The sequence below is a fragment of the Podarcis liolepis genome (genome assembly GCF_965112155.1).
Source record: "Podarcis liolepis genome assembly, chromosome: Z".
Classification (NCBI taxonomy): Eukaryota; Metazoa; Chordata; class Lepidosauria; order Squamata; family Lacertidae; genus Podarcis; species Podarcis liolepis.
In genome coordinates, this window is record NC_139570.1 from 28184581 (window position 1) to 28205585 (window position 21005).

A 21005-nucleotide genomic window follows, 5' to 3' on the forward strand; every position below is an offset into this window, starting at 1 on the left:
TATAGTCACTACTTAATACAAATAGAAACATCAATTGCCCTAATAGTCTATAACCATGAAAGTGGGAGGAAGGTGCATGCCTTTGGATGTGGTTTTTAAATTAAGTGTTAATAAAAGGAGCTATGTTCTCTGCACGTTTTCAGTAGTACTTTAAAATGTACTATGAACACTTGAAAGCTGATGTGGAAAGTAGCAGCAATATATAACTTATGGCGTTAGAAACAGGTTAGGTGGAAATACTTTTTCTCTTTTGTTTTTTAAGGTTTGGCTTGACCAACAAGTTTGACACCGAATTTCCCTCTGTTCTGACAGGGAAGGTAAGTCAGCACGTGTACCCCTTGTAAATTGCAAAAATGCTTTTCTTTCAGTCGGCTGAATGTCTTAAATGAAAGAATTGAAAGATCTGGTGATCCTGACCTGTACTCCTATATTTTGAAATCCAGCCATTGATTTTCATGGAATTCCACGTTAATGTGTTGTGGAGCAGAGTACCAGGTGTAGGTTCATTGACATCTTAGTCACTTCATCTTATTGGATTCTAGGTTCATTTCGCTCTTCCTAGAATCCTCATTTTGTTTTATTGCTTCTCTCTGGCATCTATAATTTCCACAAATCTTGCTTCAACTTTCTAATGTCCGGGGACACAACTAATACCTTGTGCAATAGGGATCTGTACACTTTTAAATGTAAAGTGCCTTGTACATTTTAAGCACTAACAAATTATAAATAATGATGCTATCTGGAACACATATTATCTTTGGTTCTGTAACTACCATCCATTTCATTTTCAACACAGGCATAATTTAAAATACTTAAGTTAAAGTCAGTAGCAATTACCATGGAATACTTTTAATATCATGGAATTCTGGATTATAACAATGGCAATACATACTAATTTAGCAATAGTAAGATATTGCTGAGTTATAGCAAGTATTGTGAAGATATTCTGCTGAGTGTGTTTTGTTCCTTATACAGAATATTTAATCCTTTACCTTTACCTTTATATTTAAAAAGGATATTTGTAGGATTAAGATGCAACAGAACAATTACGTTTAAACTCCACATTTCAGATTGCTGGATTGCTTTTTAATATTTGAATTCTTATGTTATTGATCATACATGTTGATAATAAAAAGTATCTTCATAAATAAAGAATGTGAACATATTTTGTGTAATTATTTTTTTAACTGAGATGACTGGATTGAGATTTTGTTTTAATTTGTACAAAAGGAAGTTTGTAAGTAGGAAGCCTATGATGAGCTTTAAAAAGACAAGATGAAGAATGGGGATAGGTCTCAAAATATAGGCCCTAACAATCAATTTTATTTCCCTCCTCTTCAACGTTACAATCATTCTTTTTCCTTGGTAAATCTTTGAGTTCTCCCCAAACTCTTGTCCCTTTTTTTTTGTTCACTTAATTCTTTTAATGGATATGTTGGTAATCTTCTCAACATGCAACAGAATTGCATGTTCAGGCAAGAAGTCTCAGTCCTAGCTTTCAATTCTTACTTGATGGATGAAAATATTGGTTTGTGATATATGGCCTTAAATCTGCCACTTCCCTGTCACCTGGATCAATCAATAATCCTTTAGGGGGAAAGTCCAGTTTCCTGTCCTGATCTTAAAACAACAAGGACTTCTGTGGGGAAATTGGTGTCCAGTGCAAGGAAGTGTAAGTCATAAAACATCCCCTTCGTATTGTAATTTGGCACAAGGCGTGATTGATTGGGCTGTGATTATGATGGCCAAAGAAGGGAGAGTGAGCCTGCTGGTCATTGCTCCTTTCCTCTCTTGTATCCTGTTGTAAAATATTATGACCCTTCCCTCCACCTTTATTCCCTTTTATGGTGTACTGGGCCAAAAAGGAATCTCTTAGAATGCTGTCTGAGTGTTTGGGTTGTTTTTCCTCCAGAAAATTTCTAATTTCCTAAAACACTGTTTTATTGAGGACCACTATTCTGGTCACTTGCTCCTTGAGGACCATCACGTTTCTGTACCTTGCAACCTTTGTGTGAGAGGATATTTGAAAAGGATTCCATAATTCACACATGCAACATTATCCTAAGGACTGTGGGGCTTACCGTAGCCTGCTAAAACTGTATTTGCAGAGGGAGCGGGAGAGAGAGAGCTCACTTTTTACTGTGTTGAACATTTACTATGATGATGATAATAAGAATAACTGATTTGGCATGAAGTTGAAGTATTTAAATCTATTTATGCAGGCAAGAAACACAAGTAAGAATACCAAAAGTGTCTGTAGAGTAACTAAAACAAAAATTTCATCCTTAGTGATTACTGCATTTTCTCACACACAAACTGGCAGTCGAGTTCTAATTCCTGACAGCCTTTACAATATTTTTTTACAATCAAGCAGCATATAAATTTTATGAAATAAATAAATCCCATAATTATATTTTCTTTTTCTGCTTTCTCTCTATATATATGGTTCCCAGTATAGGTTTATCTCTTGTTTTTTCAGGTTGCTCCAGAAGAATTCAAGACAAGTATCAGTCGTGTAAATGTATGTTTAAAGAAGAATCTCCCTATCAGTGTAAAATGGCTTCTCTGTGGCTGTTTGTGCTGCTGCTGCACACTTGGCTGCAGTCTGTGGCCTGCTGTCTGTCTGAACAAAAGAGTAAGTACACATATTAGGCTACTAGTGTTACCAGCAGCTACCTGCAGTTGCTTGACCTCTTAATTTCTTTATTTCTTTTAGATCATTAGTTGCACAAACCTTTGTTCTTGGATATATATCAAAATAATTCACATCTTTCTTGTACTGACTTAGAACATCTGTCCTTTTCTGTCAGCATTTTTCTCTTTATTTTTTCAAACAACAAGAACTCTGTTACTCTGATTTATATCTAAATGATTAAAATTCATTACAACACCATGATATGTGGAATTTATTCTTTTAATTAATTGATTCATACATTATTTTCTTTTCTAAATTATTTTCTTTTTCTAAACATGAGTCTAAACATGAGTTTATTCCCAAATAAATTCTTTATTTGCCTATTAAGTTATTTCTGTAGAAATGCAATCAATACTTCTAGATCTCTGAATTTGTTCAGCGTCCTTTCAATAAACCCTAAGTGCCTTAGTTTTGCCTTCTTGCGGCTTTCAAAGCTCTTGTCACCCAAACCTTAGCTAATTGCTCATAATGCATTCATTTTGATAGAGAGCAGAAGACAGCACAGGTTTCGAAAATAAGGAAGGTACAGAATTATGCCTGTTTTAGGCAGATCTCTAGGAACCTCTACTCACTTTAAATTAGAGAAATGGAGGTCATAGCTATTTCAGTAGGCCCAGTATTAAATCTGGTTGGTATATTCTTGCTTGAGTGTTAATTCACTTAAAAGCAGTTGCCACCAAGATCACCCTGGGCACTTGTGCCAAAACTCCAATAGTGTCGCTACTGAATCCCATAGGACTATTCCACCAGGTCATAGAGCAGAGGGGGAGAAAAGAAGCAGGGCTATGATGGGAGTCTCAAGTGAGATACCCATGCAGTGGAAGTTCCTTCCGGTACCAGTAACCAAACACAAGCTGAGAAAGGTTCAGATAGTTTACTGTTGCAGAAGATAAGGCTGAGTAAAACAGTTATGGACGTAGATATATACAGCTTGTAGGTTTTTGCAGATAGATATATACAGATGCATACAACTACAAAGTACAGTATCTTGGTTGCTTTAAATAACTTGTATTTTGGTTGCTTTAAATAACTTTAAATAACTTGTAACATGTAAAGATGTAACAGTGGACGGGTAACAGCGACATACTAACCAACAGACAGACAAACTGCAGACCTACAGGTTGACACACGGAGCTGCCATGACATATCATAGATATAGTCAGAACACTGGCTTGTCTGACTTTGTACCTGTGATTAGCTCATCCATGGAATGATTTACACTCATGAAGGAAATTAATCCCTTCTCATTTCCAGTTACTCCACCAGGCTATTCCGTAGCCCCTGCTAACAGGCCTTTGGCCCTCCCATCAACTATCACTTGGTGGGAGCCCTTCTATCAGGCTATCTGTACTGTTTCCATCACAGCTGGTCTTTATAAGAATTGTAACTTTAAGAACTGGTGCCTCACCTTCCTTTTCCCCTCCTCCTCCCTTTCCCCTTGTGTATCATGTCTTCAGACTGCAAGATTAGAATAGAAATACTTTACATAATATGGCATAAGCCATGGGTGGGAAACCTGTGACTCTCCAGATGTTGGTGGACTCCATCTCTCATCAGCCCCATCCTGCATGGACAATGATCACGCAGTGATAGGAGTTGGAGTTAGCAACATCTGGAGGACTACAGATTCCCCAGCACTGATATAAACTTATGAATCATAATATGTTTCTTGGGTGTACTACTTCAGACTGCAATTAGAGGTGGCATGAGTGAATGCTCCCTCCAGCAAAAAAATTAGTCCCTGTATATAGAAAATTTTCTGGAGAAGGCTAGGTTTAAAAGCTGCTCTCTTGTTTCATAGTCCTTCCTACACAGCCTAAGAATATCAAACCCCTGCTGAATCAGGCCCAAGGTGGATCTGGTCCAGCATTCTGCTCTCACAATGGCTAGCCATATGCCTATGGGAAGCCCACAAGCAAGATATGAGTGTAATAGCACTCTTCTGCTCTTGTTCCCTAGCAATATGACTAGGAACAAGTATATAGTGAACATTCAATAATATAGTTTCCCCACTGTCATCTATCTTGAATTGGAACAGTCCAGATGATATATTCATCAAAATTCCTGACCCCTGTGCAACTTCTGTAAATACTGCAAGCAGTCTGGTCATATATTTCATTTTATATTAATTGTTATTGCTTGCTTGCTTGCTTGCTTGCTTGAATTTATATACCTTCCTATAACCTGAAGTCTCAGGATGGTTCACAGAACAAAATATATAAGAATGGCCTTGCTGGATGAGACCAAAGGCCAATCTAGTCTTTCCCATAGTGACTAATCAGATGCCTTTAGGAAGCCCACAAATAGGGTATGAGCACAACAACACTCTCCCCTCTTGTTCTTCACAGCAAACAGTGTTCAATGCGGACTATATCAAAACTGGAGAAGACTGTATGTCTTTTATTCTGTTGTGTTCTCCTTCATCCTATCTTATTTGTGTAGAGCCAAAGAGATGAGAGATGCTTTGTAGAAGTCCTTGTCAATTGCAACAGACACATGGGCCAGTTTTATGGGCCATATTTAAGGAAACTGATTGAATCCATATTCTAACGCTATTTTGGTCATCTTTCCTAGACTAGAAGATCAATTGAGAAGTTGTTAGAATGGGAAAATAACAGACTATATCACAAGGTAAGAAGGGAAGTGGCTGCTTTAATCATGGTGGAGTGTTTCAGGGTTTTTTCAGTTTTAGTGTGAATACATTTATTATAAGCAAGTAGAATGCAATTAACAAAGACACATCGCTGGATTAAAGATGCTTCTGCATTGCTTATGTGCCCCAGTTGTAACCTTACAAATGCTAATATCCCAAATGGACAGATAAAATAACTATACACACAGATAGTCGTGTAACATTATGCTAAATATTATGCTCCCATTAAGGTAATGCTAAACATTATATTACTTTCCTAGCTTGGTTTGCACTGGAAGTTGAGTAAAAGGAAATGCGAAACTAGCAATATGATGGAGTATGTAAGTACTTTATACTTCTCTGTTAACAGATTGTTGGTTACAAAGGTGTTTCCCTATTTTTCTGACTGATTTCTCAATTAATTGCTCTTACTTTGAACAAAACACTCTTGGCTCTTCTGTTCTGTGCATACTAATAAGCCCCACTGAAATCTGTAGGAAATCCTTCTAAGTAAACCTGGATAGGATTGGTTATGTATCCGTCTGTGTAATTCACTGGGACACTCTCATTTCTAAAAAGTCTGCCTTATTTCAACATTTGGAGAAAGTTGGTAGCATTGGGAAGAATGGTTAATATGATACAGTGGTACCTTGGGTTAAGAACTTAATTCGTTCTGGAGATCTGTTCTTAACCTGAAACTGTTCTTAACCTGAGGTACCACTTTTGCTAATGGAGCCTCCCACTGCTGCTGCAATTTCTGTTCTCATCCTGAGGTAAAGTTCTTAAGCCGAGGTACTACTTCTGGGTTAGCAGAATCTGTAACCTGAAGCGTCTGTAACCTGAAGCATCTGTAACCCAAGTTGACACTGTATTGTGCTTCCAAGCTGTAGTTTCAGTCCAGTTCCTTGCCTCCAGTTACTCATGTGGTGCAAATTAGATAGGTGGGAAAGAGCTGTCCCTCTCCTCTCCTGTCCTCTCCTCTCCTCTCCCCCCTACCCCCCCATCCCCTTTCCTTTATGTTCATTCCATATATGCTGGTTTCATCTGTTACATGCTGTATTGGACTTCCACATTTTTGGCACTGGGTCCTCATGCTGCTAATGGTGCAGATTGATTTTCTTCTGAAGTTATCTGTTCCTTCTGTGGATATCATGAATCTACATTTACCTTTGTCACTGTTGTCATCCCCCCCATCATTAACCATTCTGGTTCATATATAAATATTTAAGTAAATGTGGTCATCTTAGGTCCTGAGGTGATGCAGACTGGCCTATCAGACTTTTTTAAAATCACAGATTTCAGCTGTGGCTCTTAAGCAAGCTGGTTGTAGCAACAAGGTATTAGCCATGTACCTTCCATTACAAGGTCTATATCTTTTGAATTTTACAGAACCGTACTGGAATTTCTGAACATTTGAGACTGAGAGTGCTGTGGCACTTAGGGAATTTTCAGTTACATGCATATATGTGCAGACCTTTAGCTCAGATTCCCATAGCCTTTAGTGCTGAATTATTCACCTCCTCCTGGATTAGTTAGGACCTCTGCATGTGTTTAGGGGCGTAATTTGTTCAGGAAAGGTTTCAGATTGGCAGAGTCACCTGTTGTAACCAGCCCTGTACTTGCTCACTGGTGTCATGCATGAGCAGTGGGAAGAGAGGAGGTTGTGCGCGGTGCCACAGTGGCTGCCAAGTTTGTGAACAGGGAAGTTTCAAGCTTCCCTTTTTATGGACTTGCCACATTGTTGCAGAAGCTTCATTTCCCACATTGCACTGATCATTCAAGTGCTATATAAGGCAACAAAACTGCTGATAACTCTGCCCTTTGTTGGTGGTGCCATTTGAGGAATAAACAACCGGAAAGCAGCTGTAACTCAGAAGATGAAAACTGCCAAGTTAGACTCAGAGAAAAAGCACCTTCAGGATCCACTAGGGGGAGCAAGGTCTGAAATATTGTCAATTGGGTACCCTTCACCGTGGGCCAGTATAGAAGAGTTGAATTAAATGGGCCAGTGATTGATTTGGTATAAAGTACTGTCCATGATTTTACCCAACATATTTAATTACTTGTAGCCTACCTAATATTCTGTACGCTAATGAGATGAATGTATTGGTTAATATATGTTTGTGTTTTTTTTCCCCTTCTATAGGTAATACTAATAGAATTCTTACCAAAATATCCCATATTTCGACCTGACTGAGGAGCAGTATTACCTTTCATGTTATCTGTCGTTTCCTACCTGTAGTGCCTTGTAGGGGATGTTGGAGAGAAGATGGTCTACCTTTCTGTGATTTTCAAACACAAAGGTGTTCTTTAGTAGAGTAGCTTCGTTGCTATGTTACTTTCTTTCATTTTAAGAAGAAAACAATTTGCACATTTTTAATGTTAAATAATGAGGCTTCTGTGTGTACCCTGAAATATTATTTTAAATTTCTTCAGTGATGCAGAGTTGTCACTACAGATATAATAGCCACTATTGATATAGAATCAGTGCTGCTTGTAGCCTTTTTTGAGCATGCTGCCTTATGAATTTTGAAATCCATCTGTTTTCCAAACATACATCCTTCTTACGCGGTACATCAATTTCACACTATCTTAAATTCTTAACAGAAACAACCAAGGTTAGCTTTCAGTAACTATTAATACAGTTTTGATAATCCAGTTGTATAAGACTTGCAATGAACAGCAGCACTGGTTTTGTCCTGCACTTGCAAAGCTGCTCTTTTTACATTGTGGAAGTGGAGTTAGGGTTCATTTGCAATATAGACAATGGGTCTATAAATATTGCCTCTTTGTATAATGTTAAGTGTGATACTACATGAAGGTTTACAAAATGTAATATAATTCCTATTGTTTTACATTTGTTCTACATAGATTTATTATGAATTATGTCTGTAAGCATTCTTCTGATTGTATGACCCATTAGTGTGCCATACTATGAAGCCAATAATGGGTTTGTACATACTACCAAAAGTCCCGCTCAGGTGCACTTTGTTAGTAAATGAATGCGAAAATGTATCACATATAAAGGTATTATTGCGACACCTGTATATCTCCAAGGAGTCACAAACCCAATGGGATTATTGGCTTGAATTTTTTCCACAGCATGCCGCTTAGCTTCCATTAAAACTGGGGAAACTTTCAAATGCATTTTATGATATGTCACTAGGGTGAGTGTCTGCTTTCATGGAGAGAACATCAAAAATCCCCCTGAGTATGGTCTACTCTAAAGTTGCAATCCTAACTCCACTTACCATTGAAACCTCATTGGATTCAATGGGACTTATCTTTGAGTAGACATTGTAGTGTGTAGGATTGTAATCTACATTATGTTTTAAGGGCTTTGGCAGAACTGAAATACAGTAAAGAAAATAATTTTTTAGCAGAGTAGTACTTGGGTATTCTCTTATATTATTATTTTGTTCAACATAACATGATTCATCCTTCTATGAAGACTATCCCTCTAAAAAAGTTCAAAGAATCTGGGTAAGCTGTACTACTGAAATAGCATGGCAGATCTGGAAGCCACCAGGTTCCTCTATTTCAGTAACTTACTCTTTGAATAATTACCGTATATGTCAAGACATGCACTCAGCTTGGTGGCTCTTGCCTTGCTTGGTTTTCATTGACAGATTGATTTGGGAGGTGAGGTGTTCATCTGTGATTCTATGAATATCTCTGAATATCTCTCTGTCCAGTGGACTGAATAATATTCAGCACAAAAGGCCACTTATACCTGAAAAGCCTCTAATGAGTGCAGGGTAGGATTCAAGAACTGGGAAGCCAAAAATTCATCAGAAATATTTCTTTGATGAATATGTTAGCTTTGACTCTGGAATGTTTGGTTTACATGTATTTTCACACTACATATTCCAGTTTTACCCCAGTTATGTTGCTATAATTGTGACTAAAATGGGGTCAGAAGGTGCCTGCAATTTTATGTTGCTTGTGGCTCTGCTGTAACAGTGGTGATGAAGAAAGCAAGCTACCACCATCATGAGCCTTGCATTGCAGCTTCTTGTGCAGACCAGAGCTCCTGTTTCATTAAGAACTTGCATGCATCTATGTATGCATATACCACTTGCATGTTTAGGGTTGCCCATTTAGTAGAATGGTAGAGCTATTGCTTACTTGGAGCTCTATGCATGCACCAGAGTGCCTGTGGAATCCTTAATATCATGGACTTGAATGGAACACTCCTTAGTATGCTTTATACTGCACAGCTGCAAAAGCAAATGATTCTAAGCTATGTGGTATAACTTGAACCTTGAAATATTTAGTGATGCCCAGGCTTCTGGCTCCGGGAGGAAATTTCTGATGGCAAGAGCTATCCAGTTGGATTTTAAAATGGAACACTGAGTATTAAAAATGGAATATCAGTTAAATAGAACTTTTGAGGAGCTGCTTGCTACTTAGACCTTTTTATTACTCAGTGTAGGTATTTCACATTCTTTTAAAATGTTCATGGTATTGAACAGAGGAGTATTGGAAAGCAGAATGAATATTTGAATAGCCAAATAATGTGGCACAATGTGAAATGCAGTGTAGTGTTTTTCCCTTCATTATAAAGGGTGTTGAGAGTTATGTACAGTATTGCCAAAAAGAGTAAGTCTAAATATTGTTTCTTGCTTGATGTAACTGAAGCTTCTTGTGCTACAGTGCATAAGTGCATAACTGTCACATTTGAATATCACAGAAAAGCCCAAACCCCACAAATCTTACTATTATTCCCCTCCCCCTGTGAGTTTTTCTTTGGATAGTTTCTTAGCACTGAGAAGATTTGAGTGTGTGTTTGACACTCTTTGTAATGAATTCTGAATACTATCCATGTGTCTTTTTAGATGCATGTCATTTCTTTGCTCAGTGGTTACAGTGCGATTCTCACCCCACCCCATTCTTGCTTCAAATAATCATAACACTGTGCCAGGCTTGGAGCTTTTTCATTTTGGTAGTATGTCTTAAATTAAGACTTGTACAAAAACACCTCCACTTTCTCATTCTGATCATATTATGTAGAAGCTAATTCCATAGACACTAGTGTGACTTGTTTCCAATTAATCTCTCTTTTCCTCTTTTGTAGGATTAGGTTACAAATCTTCCATGTCTCAGACAGTTTAAAAGCTCAGTTGAATTCCAAAGTTTGTCTAACAAAGGGTCCATACGTGTTACCTGTTAGGTCTACAAGAGCCAAATGTTTGTTAATTCAATTTCTAATGAAAAAACCATGGCCCAACAGTGTTGCTACTAATAGTAGCATGCAGAATTTTGTTGATTCAAATAATGTAAGTATTGCATTTTTACAGATGTAAAATACTACCCAATTCATCCTATTTGGGGTAGTATTTGAGGCATGTGTACACAGTGTGAGCCTCCCCCCTTCCTCTTGTCTTCATATTGATTCAACAGCAATGAAATGTTATGAGGAATGGGGATGTCAGCCCTTTCAGTTTTCAGTAAGCTGCAGGAGCTTTGTGTAAAGCTACAAAGATTGCCCCAATCCTTACTTCCTCTTCACCTTCAGATTGCTCTAGGATTGAGGGTTCCACATGGGGAGCCAAGATGCAGCCCGTGGATGATTTTCCCACCCCCATCCTTATTACAGTCCACCTCTCCCTTCTAACACATGAGAACATTGAATTCAATACCCATGAATGTGGAAGATTTTACTTGGCTCATGATCTGGTCATCTTTTTCTTAATATCCAAATGTTTGTAAGATAGAACCACGTAGCCTTCAGTCTAAAAGTAAATTATATTTGGGGCAGTATTCAACTCCAGCCGTACTCAGAGTAGACCCAGCGAAATTAAGGGATATGACTAATGGGTTCATTAATTTCAGTGGGTCTACTTTGAGTAGGATTGTGAGGACAGTATACCAGCCCTGGAGTCTAATTCTGTAAAAACCCAAGTTCTGCTCAAGCTGTTCTGCTATTCTGAGTTAATGTACACACCACCTGAGAGGTGCATCCCAGTATACTTAGTGGCTTTACAGATGATTCTGGGGAGCATCTCCTTGGTTTTCACATTCCCTACTGTGTTTTCAGCATTCCCTAGTGCTGTTTCGAGTGCTTTACATCTTGAATTGGTTGCTCCTTCCATGCTGCCTCTTTAGCTGATTTTTTTGTGCAGTTGGGCCATCCCCACGACAGAAGCTCCTCTTTTCTTTTTCATAACCTGTAGCAGTCAAGTAGATCTACAGCAGAGATGGGAAACTTGCAGGCCTTCAGAAGTTGGACTCCCAACACCTGTTAGTCCCAGCCAGCATGGCCAATGATGGGAGCTGTGGTCCCAGTAACATATGGAAGGCTGCAGGTTTACCCATCCCTGATCTATAGTAACATGCCCAAGTAGTGGAAGAGGAAGTGCCTTGAACATTTCAGATGTACAGAGCTGTATACATAAAGCTATAGAATTTCATTGGCAAACTGGAAAACCCAAGCCAAACGCTGTCACTGATTTTATGCTATTGTTCCCTACAAGGTTTAAAGCCATTTTGTATGGTATAGGAGAGGTGGTAGAATTCCATAGGTGAGGAGTGTCCTACATATAAACGCTGTTCCAAATTATAAGTAACAAAGCTTTCTGCATGTACTAAACTAGAACCACAGGGGGTGGGCCACACTAAACTTTCTCCTTGATGCACTATTTTACTACATGTATGGGTTCTTTTAATTTGGGAGAGTATTCATATATTGGATGCTGCACACCTGCAGATGTCTGGTACAGTCCAGAAGTGTACCACCTTATTTTGTATATAATATGTATACTGGTTGTTCATTTTGCATCAGTATTGCAGAACTTAGAGGCTCTGCCCCACCCCAAACTGTGGAATGTGTTATAGATATCCTATGTTACGTCACACTTGAAACTGACCCACTGAAAAACCCATTGATTTCAGTGGGTCTGTTCCTGAATATGACTAACACTGATAAATTCAAAAATCCATTTTCTTGTCCTGATTTAAGATTCAAAAGTCTACATGCTCAACTGTGAATATTGCATTTTAGTGTCCTGACAATGACTGATCACTTCCACTTGAAAACACTAGCATTGAGCAATAAGGGGAGGGGGTCAGTGGGTTGATACATGGTGTAAATAATTTTACCATTTTAGTAAACAACATTGGATTAAAATATGTTCACATTCTGTAATTTTGTGAATTTTTTGTTTATAATTATTTGTAACTCATGAAACTTGTTAAACTGTATGCATTTTAATTAAGTCCTCAATACTTCTATTCAGTTTACGAACTAACAGCCACTTTTTAAATAGGATGATTTCATGCCTTGAAGTTTTTAAAATAAAAAAACTAATTAAGCTTTGTGTCTGTGACTTCCTGCATTGCCCTATGTCTCCTTTAGCCAACATATGGATGCTAGGTATTTCCACTGTGAATTGCTTTTGGAAGTAATTTACTGGTGAACCATTTTTTTGTGACGAGAACTTTTCTGTTGCTTTGGTTTCTTTATAGGATCCAACCAGACAACAGTCCGTAAACAGACTGTGTTCACAAGTGCTGCATCCATGTTTACTTAATATGCACTAAGGGGAAAGTCAACTTGCAGTCTTAACATAGCCCTGAAGCAACTTTAGCTGCCCCCTGGTGGTCAGACTGTTTATTTTTGTACATTTCTATTCTGCTCAGTGCACATGTGGTTCTTAGGCAGCCTCCCATTCAAGTATTGACCAGACCTGGATCTCCTTGAGCGGTAGCTTCATGTGCCTTCAGGTTATGCCCTAATCTACCTCTTGAATAAAATGCTTCAGTCTTTCCATCCATGATATTGAGATCATTCATTGAGCCATACAAGTGATAACCTTATTTTTCAGGGTTGTCAACCAGCACTATCAAGTCTGACCAGCCACAAGGTGAGGTGTTGGGATTGTTCTGGCCTCCAGACTAGTGCTTGGAAGATATAGAGGCCCTTGAAAATAGATGGTGACTCTGGTGAACCGGGTTCGCGTCTCCGCTCCTCCACATGCAGCTGCTGGGTGACCTTGGGCTAGTCACACTTCTTTGAAGCCTCGCAGCCTCACTCACCTCACAGAGTGTTTGTTGTGGGGGAGGAAGGGAAAGGAGAATGTTAGCCGCTTTGAGACTCCTTAAAGGGAGTGATAAAGCGGGATATCAAATCCAAATGCTGCTGCTGCTTCTTCCTCCTCCTCCTCTTCCTCTCAGTCATTTCTGAATGCTTGCTTTAACATTGACATTGAAAATGGCTGTGCTTAGTCAAGTCAAACCAAAGGCCAAATTAGCTTAACAGTCAAACTTTCCTGGCCATCTATATGGAGCACAACTAATACAAATTTGTTGCTGTGGGATGTAGTAGGTATAGGAGGGGTAGACACTGGATGTGTCCACCTTTGATCCCCACCCTGCACTCAGCTCTCATCTCTGGCTCCTAGAAGCTGTCACCATGCTACAGTGGCCATACCATAGGAAATAATTTCAGCTGGCCAGCTAAGCCAGGTGAGGGTAGCCAATGGGTCTCAAACCCTCAGAGAGTTAGGGACTACCCCTGCATGCAAAGACAGGCTCCAGCAGATTGAACGGACCCAGTAGTGGGTCCAACAGTCAAGAAGGCGGTTTCTGCATCTGCTGCAGATGGAAGTGAGGGGCAGATGGAGCTCATCAGCCTGGGAAGGTAGCCCATCTAGGAGAAGGAAAACTCTAATCCTAAACCTCCACTGCCATACAGCTATACTCATTTGTGAAAAGGCTTCAGGAGTGCACCCCAAGGAAAAATCAATACCCGCTGCCTTGCAGGACATTTTGGGAGAAGAAAAGGCTAAGCAATAAACCCTACACAAACCTGTCCCTAAGGTGGTTGGATGGTGCCTTGTACACTTCCTTCCAGCAACTCCTCCAACAAATCTGGTGCCAAACATATTGCTCTGCTTTTCTTTGGACTACATCAGTGAGGCCGAAAGGGTTGTCTTGTCATCTGGGAAGCCCAGGACCTCCACACACTGCCCAGGCTTGGTCACTGCCCTGGAGAGGTCACATAGGTGCTAACACCATGGTTTGATTTCACCCCTGGGAGCACACTACACTGTCTTGAGATTGATGCCGACAACAACTGTTGCTGTATTAAACTACTTTAGCCTATTTTAATTTGGAACACAGTTTTTGCAATGTAGTTTCCTTCATTTATATCCTGGCGTAAGGCAACAAATATGGTGTTCTATCAACGTACAGCAACCCTGTGAGGTGGGTTAGGCTGATACTGATGGGCTGAAGGCTCATGGCTAAGTGGGCCCTTGAATCCGTCCTAGCCTGACGGAACCTCTATAAAACACACTGGTATCAAGCAAGTGCTTGTGATTCTACTGATACTAAATTGAAAGGCTTTCCCACAATTACTATTTTTTGTGTGTATAAGGCATTTTCTTAATGGGTGGTTGTACATGGGCGATCAACAACTTTGGCAACCCAAAAATACTGATTTGGGGTTCAAAAAAATAGAGGTCATCTTATACATGGAAAAATATGATATTTAAAACATTTCTACACCACCTGCCTGTTTTTCCAATGATATTATTTTAGACTGTAAAAGCCCTTGGTATAATAACCAGTCAAATCTGCACCACTGCCATAGATTGCACAATACTAATCTTGTCCTGCATGTTCCCATTAGCTGGCCATTCATGATTCTTTCAGGCATTATGCTCCTAATTCTTGATGGGATAATGTTGTATTTGTGTGTGCAATATCAGGCTGGCATGTAATGAGAAGGGTAGGTTTACTATGCAGGGTAAGGATAAGTTATACTGAAGGCTCTTCCCCTTTTAGGAAAATGCTGAGTATTTTTATTTCAGCACCTGAAAGATCAGCATATAATGAGGGCACAAAACAGCTTAGACAGATAGGGCTGGACAGATGTTACAAAGCTTGCTCAGTCTACTTGTGGCAGACAGGGATATCAAAGGAGATCTTGCATTGTGCACAAGTGTTGGGAATTACGTGATTTGGTTGCTTGGTGGCTGCAGTCATACAGGCTGGTGCCATACTGAGTGTGCTTAATTTCATACAGGACGTTATTAATCTAAAGCTCCTTGCCCAGAGCAGGGGGGCTTCTGCCTTGTCACCGATACAAGGCTGGCTCCAAACTTTTGTGTGGCCTTTGCCAAGATAGCAGCCTTCCCTCTGGCTGTGAGCACAGCAGGCTGGCTAACATTTATTTCACTTATGAATCATTTCCTAAGGAACATCCATCACAAAGTAATTTACAATGCAATAAAAACATAATTGAATTGCATGTAAAACAACTGCAACAACTATTACACACACACACACACACTCAATTTCAAATCCAATACCAATTCCAATATTCATTTAGAAGGGACTGTTAAGAAAGGAACATCTACAACAGGTGTGGAAAGAACAAATAAGGGAGTGGGTTCCAAAGATGCCACTCCCACTGAAGGCCTGATTCTGGCCTAGTTCAATACTGCCTATGTACACTGACTAACTGTGGCTCTCCTGGGCTTCAAGTAAGAGGCTTTCCTAGCTGAAGATGCCAAGGATTGAACCTGGGACCTTTGGTGTGCAATGCTGGTGATCTTCCACAGCGTGAAGCTTCCAGAAGGGCACCACCGAGACTCCTAGCCTGTGTGCGTGTGTAAATGTGCATGGGGTGTGTGCATGCCAAACTGGATCTTTGACCCAGGCAAAAATGAGCCTAGTTTTACCCCTGCAATAATGAACTCGCATTCAAGTGCTGCTTATCTGTGCCTGTTTTGTCTTTTAAAGAGAAGGGTACCCACTTCTTTCCAATAATATATACAACTATTCATGTATGTAAACTGGAAGAGACAAAGACAAGGCATACCAGTGCAGCAGAATGAGGCAGGGGATGGTTGGCAGGCTGTGCCACTTCAGCCAGCAGGAGGTGAGGCATACCAATGTTGAATGTTCCCCTATGGTTTCAAAATGAAGCACACACACACACACTAGTCCCAAACCAGCAATGCAAGTAGAAAACCCATCACAGAAGCTGTTTCTGGCATAGCATTCTCCTTTCTGTGCATATTTTCTTCTTGCAATGTTTGTGTGTTTGTTTTACATATAGAAGTATTCAGAACTAACACAAAATAGTAAACTAGATGGGCATATGCAGCTGGGCAGCCAGGTTAGCTGTGTGTTTCCCAGCTGCACACCCAATCATTTACAGAGTCGGTGAGCTTCATTAATGTGTGAGCCCGAAATTCCAGATCCCCCTCCAATCCAATGCCAGAGTTTAGTGCTAAACCATTCGCACAACTTTTGCATTAGTTTGCAGTCAGTCAGACAAGGTTGGGTTTTGGGGTGTCCCTGCTGCCCCCAGTCTGAGTGTCAATTACTCAGTTTGGGAGGCAGCACAAAATGTGGGCTTTGCGGCACAAAATGTTGACTCCTGTTTGGAGTCAATTAGACAAGGTTGGATTTTTTGGCATTACAGCACCAAATTAGAGCACCAAACCAGTGCACTCCTTTGAAATGTTCAAAAACCATATTGTCAGAAGAGCAATATTTATGGTCTGGGCAAAATATAAAGACTTATTAGAAGGTAAGACCCCGAGGTGGCTATCACCAGCAGAGGCCAAGGCCTGGAAAAAACCCAATATGGAGGTTGGCTGGCCGAAATATGGGGAAATCATAGAAAGAGTTGGAGAAAATTGGAGACTGCAGAGTTATGAAAAACTAAAGACTAAGGTGCAAGATTGGTTTCATTACGCTCAAATACAAGAGGTTTTTAAGTTGGATAAAAAAACAGGTTTCCAGGTGGAAAAATCGAAACTAGAGACAGAATTGTTAGAACCAAAGACTAAGGTACTTTCGAGAATGTATAACCTGCTGCTTAAATGGAACACTCAGGATGAGACAGTCAAATCAGCTATGATAAAATGGGCTCAGGACATTGGGTACAACATTATGTTTGAAGACTGGGAAAGGTTATGGACCACTGGTATGAAATTCACGGCATGTAATGCCTTGAAAGAGAATATTATGAAAATGATATACAGGTGGTACATGACCCCAGTCAAGCTTGCTAAGATATATCATTTGTCTGATAATAAATGTTGGAAATGTAAGGAGGCTGAAGGGACATTTTTTCACCTCTGGTGGACTTGCCCAAAAGTGAAGACCTTCTGGGAAATGATTTATAACGAGTTAAAAAAGGTGTTTAAGTACACCTTTCCCAAGAAACCAGGGGCCTTCCTCCTCGTCAAGGTTGGGTTTTGGGACATCTACTTGCAACTCCAGTTGGAGTGTCAGTTATTCAGTTTGAGGGGCGGCACAATACGGGTTCGCGACACAAATTAGCACTGAACTTTGGCATCAATTGTGGGTGGGTGGGTGAATCTGGAATTTCGGGGTCACACGTTAATGAAGCTGAGCCAGCGAACTGCAGCAGCTGCCACATTGCGCTAGGAATAGAAAGACCCTGCTCCAAATCTCCCGCCTGCCAGGGGCGCTTTAAGCAAGATTTCTTTTTCACTCTCTGCCTTCTGAACTGCAAAAGTGGGGCTGACACTGGATAACCTTCCTGGGGCTGTTGTATGAGAAGCACCTTGATCGTTGACTGGTTCAAAAGCCCCATATAAATTCTAAAGATTAAAAGAGCCATAGGTCCGCGCACGCATACACTTCGCTTCATCATGCCCTCGTGGAGGAACGTGGCTGGTGCATATACGGTGGTACCTCGGGTTAAGTACTTAAGTCGTTCCGGAGGTCCGTTCTTAACCTGAAACTGTTCTTAACCTGAAGCATCACTTTAGCTAATGGGGCCTCCTGCTGCTGCCACGCCGCTGGAGCACGATTACTGTTCTCATCCTGAAGCAAAGTTCTTGACCTGAAGCACTATTTCTGGGTTAGCGGAGTCTGTAACCTGAAGAGTATGTAACCCGAGGTACCACTGTATGTAAGTCGCGCGAACGCTCCCCGCACTCTTATAACGGGTTAGTTTAACCTCTGCTTTGCTAGTAAAACTGAATTTACTGGGCCATGAAACTATGCATGTCTAAAAAGTGTGTCACCAGCTTGAAAAGTTTGGAAAGCTCTGACTTCAGAGAGCAGCAGCCTGTCACGCTACTTTTCCTTTCTTACGGGACCATCTTTCCGCATGCAAATCCACCTACCCAGCAACCAGCCTTCTTGGGAGGAAACGCGCTAGTGATCAGACTCACTAGCCCCGGGTTATTTTAAATTTTAATTTCGTTTGAAAAGCTGGCCCAAACCCAAGTAGAGATATTCCCGGCTGGGCGCTAGGACTCGGCCGCTCCTCCCGCAACAGCAGCCGCAACCACCTCTCTCCCTCCGCTGCTCCGACGTTGAGAGGTGTCCTCCCCCCACTTTTTCCCACCCCCTCTCCTTCCGGGGTTAGAAGCCCAAGAAAGGGCGAGGGATGGCGGCACTTTGGCCCAGCAGCCCCGGTGTGTGTGTGGGGGGGGCTACTGCTCCAATAGCTCCGCGCGGAGGATAGAGCCGGTTGAGGCGTGCCTCCCTCTCTGAACCCTCCCCGGAGCCCTCTGCTGAGAGGCCTCGCTCGCTGGATCCCTTCTTGTGCAACCTCCTCCTGGCCCGCTTCCCTTCCTGGGGTCCGCCCTTTTTTCCCTTTCTGTTTCTTTCTGCTCTAGAGGGTGGGAAAGGAGCGCGCACGGTGGAAGGAGGGAGGACGCCACGCCGACCTAGCGGCGCCTTTGCAAACTTCTACCCGCCGCGCCGCGTTCAATTCTCCGCCGGCCCCTCCCACACCGCCCCTTTTGGCCGGAGATCTGGGGCTGCTGCCCGGAGAGTAGAGCCGCTGCGCCGCCGCCGGGATGCAGCGCGCGGCAAAACCCAAAGGTCCGCAGGCTCCCGACGCCGCTGTCCTGCCTGCTGTAGGGAAGGTGAGGAAAAGAAGGAGGAGGCGGCGGGGGCGTCTGCCTTGGGTCGCTTTGAACTTCAACTCGGAGGGAGAGCATCTTTCCCTCGCTATCCGTTTCCCTCACAGAGTCGTAGGTAGCCTCCTGCCGTTTAGTGACTGTGGCACTCCAGAGCGTCACAAGCAAAAATTATAATATTTTTTTTAAAAATAGAGGTCTCGTTCCCCGAGGAGCTTGCACATTTGTTACAGGGCGATCCTGGAAGTAAGCCCGGCTGAGTTCAGTGGGACTTAGACTCCCAGGTAAGGCTGAGTACAGGGGTTGCAACTTCGTTTAAAGTTCGCAGTATTCAGCCAAAGCTCTTGCAGCACCTTGCAAACCAAAATACTGTAGCAAATTAGTAAGGCTTTAAAATCACAGGAGCTGTCATGGCTTTTGTATGCTGCCCCATAATGCAAAGTTTTCTGGGTGCATTACAATTGACAAGTAAGTACTGTAACCAGTTTAAGTACCAAAGATGTCCTAAAACTTTAAAATCAAAAGCAACATAAACACACACAACCCTCAAATTCACTGCACCCCCCAAAGTTAAAACATAGGTTTAAAACTGATAGATCCAGACCACATTGATTTAGAAGACCCAATTTTTAAAAATTAACTTGGTTCCAAGTTGTTCAGGGTTTTAAAGGTTAGACCTTGCACTTTAAATTGGGCATGAGAAGGTACCCCTGAAAGCAGCAGGGTGGGTTAAATTAGATTAAGAAGGCAGAGACTGCAGGAGATGAGACCTGTGTTCAAATCCTGATTGAGGATTTCCCTCTGGGGCAGCTAGGTAGCCACAGTGAGAGCAGGATGCTGGACTAGATGAGCATTGGCCTCATCCAGCAGGCACTGCTTATGGTCTTGGTAGAATCATAGAATTGTAGAGTTAGAGTTACAAGCTTGGTAGATCTTTTCCATTTTCAAAAAAGGAAAAGTTTCATCAGACGTGACTTGTTTTCGAGAAACTCATGCGGGGTTTCTTTTCCAAGTGCTCACAGACTGTTGAATTATCTATTCTAGGATCTTTCCTGGCATTGGTGTCAAGCTCACTGGTTGGTAGTTACATGGGTCTCCCCCCTTCCCTTTTGACAATGGGGACAACATTTACCTGCCTCCAGTCTGAAGGGACCTCAGCTCCAAGAATTCTCAGAGATTACTGTGTAGACAAAGGTTCTGATATTACATGCACAAGCTCTTTTGGTACCCCTGGGTGCAGCTCAACAGGTCCTGAAGATTTGAATTTAAAGCAGCTAGGTGTTCCCTTACCACGTCCTTTCCTATCATGGGCTGCAGCTCCCTCCTTGCATCATTTATTATGTTATCACCAGGTTGCGTATCATGGATGTAGCTGGGGGGGGGCAGGGAGGGACAGCCCCCCAGCAAAAGGCCTGCCCCCCAACAAAAATCCTAGCTACACCCATGTTGAGTATTGCTTTCCATTTGGGTGAAAACGGGCAAAGCAGGTGTCCAGCCGTTCCACCTTCTCTGTCACTCAGTAGTATTTCTCCGTCTTTTCCACTAGGGGGCTTACTAGTTGCTTGTTCTGCTTCTTGCTTTGAACAAAGCAGAATAAACATTTTAAAGTTATTTTTAACCTCTTTCCTTCTGAGCTTTGGCCTGCCTGCCTTTCTCCCTGCGACTGTTGACTACTCGTGTATATTCCTCATTTGTGATTTTCCATTTCCTTCGTTTCTTATACTTTTCCTTCCTAAATCTCAGCTCATCTCTGAGCCGGTTTCTTTAAATGCCTCCCACTTTTTTTCTTCTTGTTGGGATTGTCTGCATTTGTGCC

At 41.4% G+C, this 21005-nt stretch overlaps 1 protein-coding gene across 2 annotated transcripts in view; it reads left to right on the forward strand.

The window, feature by feature from the left end:
- The window catches only part of CHIC1 (cysteine rich hydrophobic domain 1), a 39875-nt gene extending 27229 nt beyond the window's left edge, over positions 1 to 12646 (forward strand). The window contains exons 2-6 of one of the 2 annotated variants that reach the window (XM_083485422.1): positions 263 to 317; positions 2480 to 2635; positions 5270 to 5326; positions 5609 to 5668; positions 7474 to 12646. In XM_083485422.1, coding sequence (XP_083341548.1) covers positions 263 to 317; positions 2480 to 2635; positions 5270 to 5326; positions 5609 to 5668; positions 7474 to 7524 — 379 coding nt within the window. In that variant the 3' untranslated portion in view covers positions 7525 to 12646. The remainder of the gene's footprint in view (positions 1 to 262; positions 318 to 2479; positions 2636 to 5269; positions 5327 to 5608; positions 5669 to 7473) is intronic. The other variant, XM_083485423.1, reaches the window with a different exon arrangement.
- Positions 12647 to 21005: the final 8359 nt, after the last annotated feature.